Raw genomic sequence first — 15,995 nt, 5'->3', positions numbered from 1 at the left:
TATAAAACATAAAACATTTTTATTGGAATATGTCAGGAGCAAAGAACTGTTTGTCTGCACGTTACCTAACATTTATATCTGCAAAGCTTGAAAACTAGACAAGCTGACATAACAACCTTCCAGGTCAACGTGTACCAGAGACTCAGTTTTAAAATTTCACTTTTTAAATATAAAGAGTTCAGAGGTATTTCCTGTTCAAATATGTACCCAAATAATAATAAAAATGCATAGACGTGTGTATCACTTCAAGATTCTTAGTTGTCCTACGTCAAATGTGCAAATCACAAACAAGACTCTCAGTCTACAGCCAACATCAAATTAAAAATAAGTTCTGTAGGAGACTCAATTCATTTTATTCTAGAAACTGGGTTACGTTCTCAGTTTCTTCAATGTGAATATTCCTTCATCTTGTCTTGACACTGACTAAACATTGTGATGATTACTAACTTCTGTTCTTTTGGAGTAATCCCTTTCAAAAGTTTTCCTAAAGACCGAGGTTTACATTTTGCAATTTAACTTCCAAATCTTGGAGGAAGCAGATATCTTGGTTTGAAATCCAACACAAGACAGAATATATCTTAATATCGTATCCCACCCCCAAAGCACAAAACCCACCTAAACTTTGGGCACAACAAGTCTCACAGGCTGACAGATACAAATCTGGCTGGGCACAAAATTGATCTAAGAATGTGTTCCACCCATGAACCAATAACAAAGAATTTTGACAAATCAGCATCTTGTAGACAACAAAACACAGATTATTAGTCTTGGAAAAGTAAACAAATGTGAGAAGACTTCCTTTCTAAATTTATTATTTCAATCCAACCCAGGAGAAAATTCAGGAGTGATATGTTCATATGCACCTGGGCAAGGCTGAGGAGGCGGCACCAATTTCACAATTTTCTATCAGGAATTCTTAGAACGAGCATGTACAACGGCAAAGGTATGGACGGAAAGCCTTGTGTTTGAGCCCCTGTCCAAAATATCGCAAGATGAGATGACATTTTGCAGAGCTTGAGCATATGCTGAAAGAGAAATTAGCTTTATTGTGATAGTTTAAAAGGCAAAAGCAATGAAAAGCATGGTGGAGAATTATGTGCTACTTAAAAAAAAATAAACATGTTCTCTACAATGGTATAGGCTATACAGTCAATGTAGTAGTTCAAACAACGTTCATGGATTTTACTACCATAAGGTACAATCACAGGTTTAATCATTGTTTTTTTTTTTTAAAAAATGTAAAGGAAAATGAGTTTAGAGCAGAGGTCTTCAAACTTGGCAATTTTAAGACTTGTGGACTTCAGCTCCCAGAATTCCTCAGCCAGGGAGTTGAAGTTCACAAGTCTTAAAGTTGCCATGTTTGAAGACCCCTGGTTTAGAGGATGTCTTTTCTAAATTTCAACGTACCAAATTTTAGGAAGGTTGCAATTGGGGCAGGGCTTCCATTGTCACGGCTTTTGTTTTTCCCAGTCATATCTTGTTGGTTAGTAACTGGATGCCAGTCTGAACAGATTTTTTACCTGACTCAGCACAGCAATTTATTTATTAAGAAAATTTATATTATTTATTTGGCCACTCAGCTCACTCATCCTGACTCCAGGCAGCTTAGAGAATTTCTTATCTAACTGCATAGCTATGAGTTTTATCAGTCTGATAGCAAAATGGTTTCTTTCTTTAGGTTGCGCTGCTTGTCCATAAGAATCACTGTTCAAAGTCTTTGCACTATAAACAAAGTCACAAATTAAAGCTTTTCTTTATACAAAGGAGTTTCTCCAGAGGAGAGAACCTCCACTGGTTTCACAATAATTAAAACAGTTTTCTACAGTATGAAGCAGCAGGGATTTTATGTGACCAAACAGAACGTACAGCTGTGGATAGGCAAAGAATGAAAGTGTGAGCAAATTCTGTTGTGAAGTACAGTATCCTACCATCTTACGTCCTTTATTTCAGGAGCTTTGAAAAGAAATATTGCTTTAAGCTCTGAATGAACAATACCTGATTACACCAAGCAATCTTGGAACCTAATTTTGTTTATAGCATACACCTCTGGCTGTTCTTTATGTAGTATTTAACTGCCAACATTTTTTAGCTGGTTACCACAATTGTAACTTAGATTCAGAGCTTTCCCTTTCACAGAACTGAAAAGCTCTCAAACTGAGGCAGAAGCCGAATTTGTTTCAAATCTTGTATCAACAACTGCAAGAGAAAAGCATGGAGGAAGATATTTCACACAAACTGTAATTAAAAATACTTTCCCAGAGCTATGGCAGATTAGCAGTATTATCTCACTCAATGTCAGTTTGCACATCTGGCACAGTGACATCTGAGTTGCCTTCTCTATTGCACCAGCTGTTTTAGAATACACTGAATAAAATCCAAATGAGGAGGACGGCTACTGAAAGCAATGGAGCAAGGGGGACTTCCAGATATGGTACCTTTGTGGTTTTTGTAGAACATACAGTTGTTGGCACAGCTATCGGGATGAGTGTCCCAGAAATCTAACCCACAGAAGCACAAAGGAGGCAAATGTATATTATACATGTCAATCTTCTCTTGCATCTGGGCTCGTAAGGCTTCCACGTATCTGCAAAACACATTTTTGTTTCTGTTCACCAACAGAGCCTTGGTGGAGCAGTGGGCTAATGCCTCAAGTAACCCCAGCTGCCTGCAATTAGTGCAGGTTCGAGTCCCACCAGGCTCAAGGTTGACTCAGCCTTCCATCCTTCCGAGGTAGGTAAAATGAGGACCCAGATTGTTGGGGGCAATAAGCTGACTTTGTAATAATGCCGCTTGGGGTGTGTGTGAAAGCCCTAATAAGCAGGCATATATATAGAATGAAGGCTACTGCTAAGCTTGTAAGCCGCCCTGAGTCTTCGGAGAAGGGCGGGATATAAATGGAATTAAAATAAAAAAAATAAAAAATAAATTTCAAAGCCTCAGTGCTAGAATCAAATTTTCCGGCTGGCCCAGAAATCTGACCAGCATATTTCAACTATTTACTTTTTTCCTGCAACAAACAAACAAAACCAAAAAAAGGAGCTATGAAGCTACTTAGGTTTGTTAGGACACAAGCTTTTATGGACCTGGAAACAAGTTCGCAGGATTCATCAAGTATCGTTTTCAATCGGTGTGCAAATTAAATGAAGCTCCTGAAATGTTTAATTATGAAAATTAAAGCAATTAAAATATTAACATTAAATCATTTAATTGCTTTTTTTTGGGGAAAAAAATACCCTGTATCACTACTTGGGACATCTTCAATCACTTAGCTACAGAAAAGGTACTGAAGCCTAATATAATTGCAGTAAGTTCAAAACACAAAACCTCAGAGAAGAATCAGCAATATAATGTAGTCTGGATTTAATAGGTCAGCAAGATGAGACTCTTACTGTATTTTCATCCGGATGTTATACGCAACTTAATGGACATTAGAAATAACAGGCATTCCTTCTCCCCTACTGTGATTTTTTTAAATCGGGCTGTACCGCATATCTGAAATGCTTGAAAAAATTCGGGAAAGGCACAAACCTCTAAATGTCCCCTCTCTTACTGAGAACTTCCTCACTCCCAGTCATCCAGATGCCCACAGAAGAGAGCTGCAAGTAAATTGATGGGTTCATACAGAGGCAGGGGTTTCTCTAAGTACTCCTTGTATTCATGTTCTACCGTGGATGTAGGGCCTCAGGTGGTCTCTGGTCATTCTGCTTGTCCATAATCAGATGCTGATGCTGTGCCTGGCCATTCCTACAACTATCGGTCCTACAACTATCACCAACTTACTGTGAGAAACTGGAGCAGGATAAGCAACTGAAAAGGTTGGCTGGAAGCACCTGCAAGCATTTTGACCAGGTTACTGGGGTGTTTGCTGGTTTAGCAGCTTGATATAACTCTTAGAAATACTCAACACCTGGAGACATTCAGTTGCCTTTGACTGTGCTACCCATCAGTTATCTCCCGGAGAGATACTAGAGTGCAGGAAGGACCTTGGCCTTTAGGCTTTGTCAGGAGCTAGACTAGGTAAATGTTTGTTCTGGTCTGGCAGTGCTTGTAAATGCCTGTTTATTGGATTCTAAACTCCCACTGAGACTTTTAACTCACCTGGAATATTCTTTATTTTTTTGTGCTCTTTCCACTAGTTTTTTCTTTTCTTCAGGGTCTTCCAATTTCAACTGTTGTAGTTTTTCACAAGTTTTCCCCCTGGGGTGAGCATTTTTTTGTGGAGCCATCTCCCGTGTCCTTTTCTCCTTTGCTCGCTCTGCTTCCTGTATCCTCTGTTCCTCTGCACGGCGCCGATACTCTTTTTCTTTCCTAATTCTGTGGCAGACAAAATTTCCAATCATTCTGCATTAGGTATTGGAGTACAGAGTCCAAAGTTAGAGGAACACAACTGTCCATTCTATTTGGCTGTCAAATTTCTATATGAAATAAAGAGAAGATTATAAAATCTGGTTAAAAGCACATTACTGCTACTATAGTTTCAGCAAAGGTTGAAAACATAGCAATCAGCTTTGTATCTGATTTAGCATTTTTCTGCATGGTACACTTGACTGTGTATTTCACATTACAACTTCTTTCCCCCCCTTACCTGCAAATGTTTGGTTTCTAACCAGCTATACTTTACAACAACAACAACAACAAAAATTCTCGAAATAGCAAATATAAAAGAGCAGCTAGGGGACCATGAAAATAAAACCTGCGGAGAAAGAGAGAGCTTCTAACGATAAACCCTGAGAAAAGGAGTATTCCAGCTAGGGCATTCTGTATACAATTTATGAAAGTAGCCATTTTCAGAAGAAAGATATTCCCAAATATTAGTCAATCGGGCACAAGCAAGTTATTGCTTTTATGCAATTTCTAGACGTCCTAGAGCAGACATGTCAAACACAAGGCCCGGGGGCCGGATCCGGCCCGCGAAGTGGTTTCATGCGGCCCCCGAAGCCATCCTGGAAACAGGGAGGGAACGGCCCCCACTGCTTTGGCTCTGGCCCAGAGACTCTCCTGCTGCCAGAGACCCTCAGATCTGTCCCACTCCTGCCCAGGCCCCCATAGGCACCCTTGATGCGAACGATGTAGAGCTGGCCACGCCCACCCAGTAGGCCTTAGGCATTCTAGCCACGCCCACCCAGTAGGCCATATGCACTTTAGCCATGCCCACCCAGTAGGCCACGCCCACTCAGGCCACACCCACCCGGCCCCCTGAGGGCAACCGCAATGCTGATGCGGCCCTCAATGAAATTGAGTTTGACACCCCTGTCCTAGAGGGATCTGGTTAGTCACTGCACGAAACAGAATGGTGGGTGAAATCGACCTTCAGCCCAAATCAGCAGGAGGCAATTGTGTAGCTGCTGCCAGCTTACTAAATCAAAAGCTCTTCAAATTGACGGAAAAACACAAGAATTTAAAAGGAAAAATATTTGTTTTAGAAAACCACACTGCTTAAGAAAACGTAGCTGTTTAACTCTGCTGTTTCCCCCCCTTAGGCAATCTCTTTAAAACTCAATATTTGTCCAGACTTTACTGCATCATTGTAAAGTTTTCACTAGTAAAATGCTATGGGAGCAAGGGCAAGTTAACCATATACTTACAATAAAGGACAGCATGCTCTCCTATATATAAAAAGGCTCTGCCAAGAAGGAATTTATCATAAGAGAAGATTCCTCAGATATTATGAGAAAGTGAATCTCTGCTTCAACGCACAACTTGCTCAGGTGACCTAAGATTCTTTTACCACTTTATTTTTTTTAAACTATATCCGATAAAATAAATTTTCTCTGGAGTCCAGATGTGCTTTTAAAAAATGACAATGGCATAGCTTGGCACCATTTTTTTTTACTTTATTTTAGCGTAGTTCAGATGAGATACTATTGCACCAAGGCCCCATAACTATGACAGGAAAGGGAAAGCTATAGGTCACAACAGCTGTGTTGCCAGCTGTCAGTTATTTCTGATACTCTCCTGGCCACTAAAAGGAATGAAATGTGAAGCTGGTGTGCTGAACAGTAAAATAACAGTCTGGTCTTTATTTCTGAGCTCCATAAAGGCATTTTTACAAACCAAAAATGAGTGGCTATCACCTAGTAGTTCCTTAGACTGAATTTCCTTTCGAAAGTATTTTGTTGTTAGCTGCGAAGTCGTGTCCGACCCATCACAACCCCATGAACAACATTCCCCCAGGCCTTCCTGTCCTCTACCATCTTCTGGAGTCCATTTACGCTCACGTCTACTGCTTTAGTGACTCCATCCAGCCACCTCATTCTTTGTCGTCCCCTTCTTCTCTTGCCCTCAACCTTTCCCAGCATGAGGCTCTTCTCCAGTGAGTCCTTCCTTCTCATTAGGTGGCCAAAGTGTTTGAGTTTTATTCGAAAGCATAGAGCGATATTATTTGTACCTTTACTTTCATAGCGCAAATTGAAACGATTCATTTTGTCTCCCCAAATATGCTAAGAAAAGAGGGGGGGGGGAGTACTAAGACTGCTGAATTGGAAAGGCTGACCGCAAGGAGAAAATGTTCTCAAATAACATTTCTATTGAGTGGAGAACTTTAATTAAAATCAGAACCCCTTCATCCGTTACCTACTTATGCAAAGGCACATTAACCATCTTTTTTTTTACATTCCAGAAATTATAGGCAAAAAAGAGTGGTCATCTTCAAGGTGCTGGTATTGACCTACAAAGCCCTACATGGCATGGGTCCGGAATACCTTGGGGAGCACCTGCGGCCGGCATCAACTTCCCTCCGCCCAATACGCTCCCACAGAGAGGGCCTCCTCAGGGTGCCACCGGTCAAAGAATGCCGACTGGTGGCCCCCAGGGGGAGGGCGTTCTCGGTGGGCGCGCCGGATTTATGGAACCGTCTTCCGGTTGAACTCCGGATGGCGCCCGACCTGCGCGCCTTCCGGCGCGATCTAAAGATGTATCTCTTTGAACAAGCTGGCCTGGCCTGATGGGATGGGGTTGGGTTTTTATTACTTTTAAATGTGTTTTAACCAATTGTAAGAGTTGTGGGCACTTTGTTTAATTTTTTTTAATTTTTGTATTCTGTCTTTTTAATATGTATTGCCCTGTTCACCGCCCTGAGTCCTTCGGGAGAAGGGCGGTATACAAATAAAATTAATAATTAATAATAATAATAATCTACTGAATATGTACTTGTCCATTTTCCTCTGCCACTCCTTCTGTCTTTGCTGTTCCTTCACTTGTTCTCTTTCGATATCCATGAAGAGGCGCCTATACCTCAGATACTGGCTTTGGTGCTACGGAAACAAACAAACAAAAAAAACACCCAAGAGTTTCAGTTTGATCCTAATCCTGGATCGTGCTATTCCATATACCATTGAGAAAATTTTGACTTTATTCTTCTTCCTGATGACAGCAAAGGCATATAAATACAGCAAGGCCCATACCATTGATTCCACCTGGACCACCTGCCATTTCTTTGGGTTCTCAATGGTTACATTTCGAGTATATATTCTCATGAAATAATTAGATGAAGAATTAATAGTAAGTCTTCATTGATTAGCCCTTGGGCCATATCAAAGTGCAAAGTTCCAACAACAAATTGTTACTAAAATTTGATAAAGGCAATTTAAAATGGAATTTGATAAAATACAATTTAAAATGGAATTTGATAAAATACAATTTAAAATGCAATTAAAATAAAATACAATTTAAGATGAAATAGTAATAAAATACAATCTAAAATGAAACTATAATGTACAACAATTTAAGATATAGATAAAATATGATAACATTATATTTCGGAGTCGCCCTTGCAATCTACCCCAATCAGTCCCACATATGCAGATCTCAACCGGGTCATTTTGTTTAAGTACTGTGCTATGTTAAATGTTATTTTCAAGTTCTGGCCGGACATAAGGTAAGTTATTTTGATATGGGGATCCCAATGGGTCATTCGTTTGGTATATAGACTAAGATACCTGTCTCTCACCCTCTTATACAGGCAACAGTCAAATAGGATGTGAGCCAGGTCCTCTACCTCTGCCGCTCCGTAAATGCAGAGACACTCATTGTACAGTATAGCATGAAATCTCCCATATCTGACCATTGTGTCAAGCTGTTCGAATCTCACTCTCGTAAATATCTCCCTAAGATGTTTTGGGAGTTGTAACTTCAAATAACTGTTTAAAAGGTTAAAAAGGGGTAGGTTAAAAATACAATATTAAAAGAGGTTAAAAAGTTAAAATAAAAATAAAATAAAATAAAATAAAACTTTTACTTTTGGAGGAGCTCTTTACAGCCTTTGCTGCCTGTCCACCATCTTGGCCGAAGAATTAATACATGATGAACCGGTATATTTTTCCTTTCCTTAGAATCTCCTCTGAATCCTATTAGATTGCAAGTCAGTGGGCAGGAACTATGTTTTAAAATTTTTGAGAGGTTTCTCAAATGTATCGTTAAACTCATCACATAATACACAATTTATCTCTAGCTTTATTAACACAAAAAGTGTAAAATTTAATGTCTTTTTTCCTTCCAGCCAAGGAACCTGGGCATTCCACATGAGAGATAGAAAATCTAGAAGTTAACTTTGGCTTATTTTGAAAAGTAAAAAATGTCTATCCTGACATTGTTTGGATTTGTTTTTCACATACCTGTTCACACACATGCATGAATTGGGACATTAGCTCTCTCTGTGTTATCTTAACAGTTTAAAAATTCTAGTGCTTCCTATTTTTAGCGTTTAATAATTAAGGAGTTTCACTGATATACATATTACAAGGTTATACGGTATCCTTATAATTTATTGGAGAAGTTCACCAAATAGATCTCTTCAGTTAGACTTCATTCTGCCGGCTAGCAATTAGATCACAATTAAATAAAGACTCCTAGCAACTGCACACAGGAAATCTTGGCACTGTTACACAAAGTTTGTCACTGCCATTTTCAAAGATGTACCGGTATATTAAATTTTCACTATCCAGCCTCACTATCAGCCTTGGAATTCTTAGACAGCTTATCCAAGTCGACCTATACTGATTTTGGTAATATCTAAGATCGGGCCCAGCTGCTTAGTGCTGCCACCTATGGATAGAAACAATAATTCTAGTCTTTACTCAGGGATCAGGAATGAGATGCATAATTAGGTACCTGATCAAAGGAATCTCCCTTTTAGTTATCATAATATTGAACAAGGTAAATTCATGTAAGACTATATACCTGCTTCTTTGATTGTTCCTTCTCCATTCCAGGCCAGAATATATGAACAGCCTGGGCCTCAGGATCAGCTGGATCATTACCTTTCAAGGCCTCATTATTTACCTGGAATAAAAAAAAAAGAAACCAAGAGTGTAAGCTTCTGTAACAGTCACATATGCGATCATAAAAGGCTACCGTGGAAGCCTGGATAGCTTTTTCTTCATATTTTCTTTCAAGATGTTTCTTCTTGCACGGTGTGCAACAGTGCAAACTTAAACATCCCCACACTGTCAAGGGAAGAATAAGATACTCCACATCCTATTACTATTATTAATATATTAGTATGAAAATAGGGGGTGGGGGGGTTGGTTTTGATGAGCAGCCATACAGTATTGTACCAAATCCTCAATTTCCATATTGTAGTCCAACGGTGGAGCCATCTTAGAATGCTATTGGTTCCCTGGGACTCCCAAACCTGGTGATATAACCAGGTCTTGAGCGACTTCTAACAGGGATGGAGCTAACTTTGCGAGGGGAGGGGGAAGGGAGGGAGAATGTTGCATAAGGCAGATGACATGGCAGAGAACGCCCATTTTCTTGGGACTACCAAATGTAAAACCCTAGCAGATGGTTAGTTGAACTCGACGTTAGTTACAAGTCTCATAGTTGAGAAGTCTTACTTTTTGAAATTCTGTGTTGTCCCAATTCCTTCCCTCTTGTTCTTGAAGTTCTGCTGGAAGATCATGGTGTCCCTTTAGAAGAAGTTCTCCCATATCACCCTCTTCTGGGCTCAGAGCAGTGGTGTGGCAAGGTTCTGAGTTCTAAAAAGAAACCCAGACATTCTATCCAAAGGTTTTGTATAAATTCATATAAAAGCTGGCTGCCAGCAATAACCCTAAATTGCAACTGCGGTCTTCAAAAATTATAAAAATGAAATCGAGTGTCAAATCTAATGACGGACCTCTGTTCATTACGTTTTCTGCAAATCCATGTGGAGATGTGTCCCTCCAAGGTTGCATAAGTATTATGGTGCAAGGAAGATCCTTCTGTAACCTAATAACTTGCAGTTGATTTGCAGCTGCATTTGCCAGAATTCTCAAAAAGGATATCTACTCCTATTTCTTGGAGCTGTGGTGGCGCAAAGGTTAGAATGCAGTATTGCAGGCTAACTCCACCCAATGCCAGGAGTTCGATCCTGACTGGCTCAAGGTTGACTCAGCCTTCCATCCTTCCGAGGTCGGTAAAATGAGGACCCAGATTGTTGGGGGCAATAGGCTGACTCTGTAAATCGCTTAGAGAGGGCTGTAAAGCACTGTGAAGCAGTATCTAAGTCTAAGTGCTATTGCTGTTCAAAAGTAGGCAGAAGCTTCAGTGTGGTAACCAGGGCTTGCAGTTGCCTAAATGCCCAATTTTCCTGCCATGCCTTGAGTTACAATTTTAAGGAAAACTTAGTAAATGGAAATTTAATTCTCTGCTTTACAGCCAAATAAATACTACAGTTCTTAGCATGCATGACATTATAAGCATTTCTGTACTAGTGACCTGTCTTTTTGGAGGATTCTGATGAGCACCTCCTGGATGTTCTGAAACATTTCCTTCTGGAACAGCTTTTCGAGAAGCCAGTTTGTGACGGACCTGTTGCACCGTTTTCCTTACCTGAAAGAAGAGATTTATACAAGGAAGGAGACAGTACACGTTGCAAACAGGGTTTACTTGTCATTAAGTGTATTAATGTATTAATACTTAATTAAAGTATTAAGTCAGAGAACTGAAAACAGAAAAAAAAAAACATTTACAGTTTTGGCCAGCTCTGAGAACTGCTCCGGTTCATAATCAGCCTGTTGTACATAGGCGACTTTGTCATTGGAATCGCCAATGGCAGAATCCCTGGTAGATCTGTAGAGGCATGTATTTTTCTTGGGGGTCAACCGCAACGCAGAATCTGAAAACCCTATAATAACAGAGCTCTCTTTCAGGGCCTGTCAAAGGAGAAAAAAAGTGTGAGAGTGAGCTGCATACAAGCTTAAAATGACAATGAGAAAGAAGCAGGTATCAAATAATTGGAAAGCAAAAATATACGGTAAGATCAGCAGTTGTAAACTGCAACAGATACATATGATTAAAAATAACCTTTGAAATATCATTTTATTGACAAATGGATCTAGTAAATAGTTTTCTTAAGTATTTGGGAAATAGCTATCTGAGAATTAAATTGCAGTAAATATAAATTAAAATAACCTCAAGAAAGGCTTAACAGCATCAGTTGAAATATGTAATTAAGTAGCCTGGGGAACTAACGATTGGTGTAGATCTTTTAACATTCAAAAATCAAGACCACCCAACACTTGTTAGTTAGGTTAAAATAATTACATTTATGTCTAAGAAAATAAACAGACCGATTACAACCACAGTACTCCCCAAACTAAACTGATGCCTTTTTATTCCAGAGAAATTCAGTTTTCAAGAAGACATTCACAGACGTATTTCACAGAAATAGAACCTTACAGCTTCGTAAGAGGTCTTCAGCTGTTGTTTCCTCTTTAGATTAACACGTTGGTTCACCCTGTGTTTTACCTCCTGCTGAAAACGTTTCAATGTTTTTTCTTTTTCTTTTTGTTGTTCTTTGTATACTTTTTCAACCTGAATAGCTGTGGCCTATAGAAATAATTAGCATTAAAACAGATAAACAAGGGAACCAGACTTCAGAATAGTATCTCGCTAGTTGTTACTGCTTACTACGTTTTGCTAATACAACACTCTTGCCTTTATGAAAGCATTCTTAGGATCACTTTGTATAAAGGTAAAGGTAAAGGTTCCCCCACACACATGCGTGCTAGTCGTTTCCAACTCTAGGGGCCGGTGCTCATCTCCGTTTCAAAGCTTGTCCAAGGACGTCTCCGTGGTCATGTGGCCGGCATGACTAGACGCCAAAGGCGCACGGAGCACTGTTACCTTCCCACCGTAGTGGTCCCTATTTTTCTACTTGCATTTTTACGTGCTTTCGAATTGCTAGGTTGGCAGAAGCTGGGACGAGTAACAGGCGCTCACGCTGCTACGCGGCACTTGGAATTCGACCCACCAAACTGCCGATCTTCTGATCAACAAGCTCAGCGTCCTAACCCACTGAGCCACCGCGTCCCTTTGTATAGGTAGGTCCTATTAATACTGAAGACACATATTATACACTTTTGATTTGTACCATTAACACAATTGATGACAAGGATTCTAATTTAAACATAACACCAATCAGTGTCCTTCCAAATGTTAGATTCCAGTATCTCTGGGACTTAACCAGAATGGCCTATTATCAGAGATGACAGGAATTGGAGTCTAACAGCAACTGCAGGGCTACATACCCCATTTAGCTTAATTAAAAAGAAAGGAGTAAATCACAGCCTAAAACTATAAGTTGTTTTGATGTTTACCATTCAAAAGTATATTGCCATTACAGAATCTCTCCGAACAGAAATAGTTGTTAGATAACTACGGTACAACTTGAAGAAGTTTTAGATTTCATCTCCAAAACCTTAGAAGTGTCTGAGATTTCATTTAACCACTGCCAGTTGGGAGTAGAAAGTGAACCAGATGGTTTAACAGTCTGAATTTTTGATATTGATTTAGGTATCTTGATACTTAATACTCACAAAAGCTGGGCTCTCTTCTCCATCATCTTGGGCGCTCTCTACCCAGGCCCCAACAGGTGCTATGCACTGAGTTCTTCCTGCTAATACATTCCAGTTGACTGATGGAGGCCTCAATTTAGTCTGTGCAATTTTCTGGGGACCATGTTGTTGCAGCCCCTTCTTGGGAGGTACCATCTCAGCAACAAGACAGCAGTAAGGCTAGGGTTTCCTATGGAAAGACATAATTATGTTCAATAAGCATTAGATTATAAGGAAAAAAAACCCAGCTGTATTTATGTGCCAGCATCATGTATCAGTAAAGTCTAGCTCATTATGTGAAATCCCCTTAAAAACTTTAAAATAGAATTAGGTCTTCCTAACTGGCTGGGCCAAAAAAAGTGGTGGTGGTGGGGATTGAGAAGAAGGTATTTTAGTTTTTTTCCTAAGTTTTCACCAGAGATTTAAAGACCATGGGCCTTATGGAACAGAGCTAAATAGAATTCTTTTGGGTTTTTTTTTTTGGGGGGGGCTATGTATGTACAGTGTACCCTTTTCCCATGTTGTGCTCTGTGGCAAAATGCTGGGATGTAACATTTAAAAATTACAGAGATGCACCTGCTCATTTGCTTGAATGTCTGCAGGCCTGTCCACACACCTGTAAACAATAAATATCTGAACAATTCTCAGCATTAAAGGTGCCATTTTCTGCAAGGAACTTTATTAAAAGGTGGGGCACAGTATATAAATAGCCAGGTAAGAACACAAGGAAGTGCAGGCGTCATGTGAAAACACTGCATTGGGGCTGCGTTGTTGCTGCCCTCTGGGAGGAGGTTTTGAAGTATTTCTAGCAGGACTACCAGATTCTGTAATAGCTTTGTTCCCTATGCCATCCATCTGGGAAACTCGCAAGATTCATTTTTCTCCCCGTACATCTGAACTAGATTGTGTTGTTTCTCTGTGCCATAGAATATATGTGGGTATATGCATAATTATTTTTTTGGTCATATTTATGCAGTACATATTGGAGGTGGGTATCCTGCGAGAGCTGTAGACAATGACACCTCATTTTAATGTATGCTGATTAATATACATTTAAAGTAACAATATTCTATTCTATTCCCCATTCCATCTTCTATTCTATTCTATTTTCTATTCTATTCTATTCCACTAAATCTATTCTATTCTATTTTCTATTCTATTCCATCTTCTAGTCTATTCAAGGAGAGAAGCAACCTAGAACTAAGGAGAAACTTCCCGACAGTTAGAACAATTAACCAGTGGAACAACCTGCCTCCAGAAGCGGTGAATGCTCCAACACTGGAAGTTTTTAAGAAGAGACTGGACGGCCATTTGTCTGAAAGTGTATAGGGTTTTCTGCCTGAGGAGGGGGTTGGACTAGATGACCTCCAAGGTCCCTTCCAACTTTTTTTTATTTTTTTATTTTAATTCCATTTATATCCCGCCCTTCTCCAAAGACTCAGGGCGGCTTACAAGCTTAGCAGTAGCCTTCATTCTATGTATATGCCTGCTTATTAGGGCTTTCACACACACCCCAAGCGGCATTATTACAAAGTCAGCTTAATTGCCCCCAACAATCTGGGTCCTCATTTTACCTACCTCGGAAGGATGGAAGGCTGAGTCAACCTTGAGCCTGGTGGGATGTGTGTGTGTATTTATTTAAGAAAATTTATATTGCCACCTAACTCACACATGGCAACTCAAGGCGGATCACATGGATATAAAAACACCCACTTTTTTTAAAAAAAGTAATAATAATAATAATAATAATAATAATAATAATAATAATAATAATAATAATAATAATAATACAATAACTTTATCATCACCACCATCATCATTATTATTATTATTATTAATTCCCTATTCCCTTACATTCCATATATCCTATCCTATCCTATTCCCCCCCCCCCCGTTACCTCCTTTTGGCCCCCTGCCACCCTCCAGGGCTTCTAATACGCTTCCTTCCCAACCTTTTGTCTACCGAGGGAGATTTTTGCCAGACGGTGTGAGGTCGCCATCACCGGGCTGCACCCGCCGCCCGGAGAACCCACTGGGGAACCCTTCGTTCCGGTCCCGGGCCCACAAGCTGCCTCCGCGGCCCGCGGGGAACCTTCCCACCTGTCCGCAACAGCCCGCGCAGGAAAGATCGCGTCCCTCCGGGTTCACGCCATCCCAGAGGCCGACCTTCGTCTCGCGGCTTCCCCGTCCTGGCTCGGATTTAGACTCGGAGTCAACCGCTACCATGGCAACCCCTCCTCCCGCGAGATTTGGCACCGGTACCGCTTGACCTCTGACGCCGCTGCCATGGCAACCAGTCCCCCCCCCCACTCGCGTCTCTTTCCTCACCCCCGCTTCGCTTTTCTCTCTCTCTCTCTCTCTCCAACCGTCGTTTCAAAACCTCCCGCCACTTCCGCTTCAACCGCGCGATGACTCCTCCCCGTCTTCCACCGGGCACCAATCCATGCGGAGAAAAGGCAATGATGTCACAGTTAAGCCAGGCCCAGCCGTGTAATTGGTCGGTGTTCTCTTTCTTACAGCCTTTGGTCGCGCTTTGGGAGGAGGATCCATTTGAAGTTTGACCCCGCCCTTTAACTCAAGGCCCCTCCTACCAAGGCTCGGGGTTCCGCCAATCAGCTGCCTGGGTTTAAATGAAAGGCAGCGTCTCACTTTCGCTGCTGAAGCTGTTACAGCGGAGCTGATAGGCTGGGTAGCCCAAACGCTCAGAGAGAGTTGGGGATGAGTTAGGAAGGGCTGCGAAAATACAGGCGGCCGCTAGAGGGGACTAGAGAGATTCAGAAAACGTCTGTTGATCGCCCTCTGGGCGTGATTTGGAGTTTTGCAATGCAGCCCGGACTTGAGTTGCACCCCGTCCAATTCAGACGTATGTGCATCTTAATTATACCCCGAGTCAATCTCCTACGGCGTGCAAATCTCAAGTTGCTCTTCAACTGCTCTGACATCTTGGAAGAAGATTCCAACTAATATCTTTGAATTGAATGACATCATATACCCAGCATTGCCTAGGACTTTTAAGATCATTTGGTATCTAATTGAGAATGGATGTCCGGTGTTGATCTATTGTGCAAGTGAATGGTACACTGCCATTTCCTGGAATCTTTTGCTTCATTATGTGACACACTCCTATCTATTGACAGATTCCTATATTGCTTTTCTTGTCATGTTGTGGTCTGTCTT

At 40.7% G+C, this 15,995-nt stretch overlaps 1 protein-coding gene across 2 annotated transcripts; it reads right to left on the bottom strand.

Annotated features, from left to right (window-relative positions):
* Nucleotides 1–15,237, bottom strand: CCDC15 (coiled-coil domain containing 15). 2 transcript variants are annotated; one of them, XM_081334005.1, is made up of 11 exons: nucleotides 15,147–15,237; nucleotides 12,801–13,008; nucleotides 11,662–11,811; nucleotides 10,953–11,135; nucleotides 10,699–10,812; nucleotides 9,837–9,977; nucleotides 9,178–9,279; nucleotides 7,150–7,253; nucleotides 4,099–4,314; nucleotides 2,436–2,584; nucleotides 1–1,025 (listed from the first exon to the last, which is right to left on the bottom strand). In XM_081334005.1, the coding sequence occupies exons 2-11, from the start codon at nucleotides 12,972–12,974 to the stop codon at nucleotides 907–909; spliced, it is 1,452 nt and encodes a 483-aa protein (XP_081190131.1). In that variant the 5' UTR covers nucleotides 12,975–13,008; nucleotides 15,147–15,237; the 3' UTR covers nucleotides 1–906. The 2 variants fall into 2 exon arrangements, with proteins under 2 accessions (XP_081190131.1, XP_081190132.1); XM_081334006.1 differs by lacking the exon at nucleotides 15,147–15,237 and adding an exon at nucleotides 14,919–15,113.
* Nucleotides 15,238–15,995: the final 758 nt, after the last annotated feature.

This window comes from Vipera berus, assembly GCF_964194415.1.
Source record: "Vipera berus genome assembly, chromosome: 8".
In the NCBI taxonomy this organism is placed as follows: Eukaryota; Metazoa; Chordata; class Lepidosauria; order Squamata; family Viperidae; genus Vipera; species Vipera berus.
This window is presented reverse-complemented; position numbering and strand designations above follow the sequence as displayed.

Coding starts and splice junctions, on each gene's coding strand:
- CCDC15 (XM_081334005.1), bottom strand. CDS start 12,974: ATGGTACCTCCCAAGAAGGGGCTGCAACAACATGGTCCCCAGAAAATT. Junction 11,812..12,800: donor GAGAAGAGAGCCCAGCTTTT/GTGAGTATTAAG, acceptor TTATTTCTATAG/GCCACAGCTATTCAGGTTGA. Junction 11,136..11,661: donor TGAAGACCTCTTACGAAGCT/GTAAGGTTCTAT, acceptor CTCCTTTGACAG/GCCCTGAAAGAGAGCTCTGT.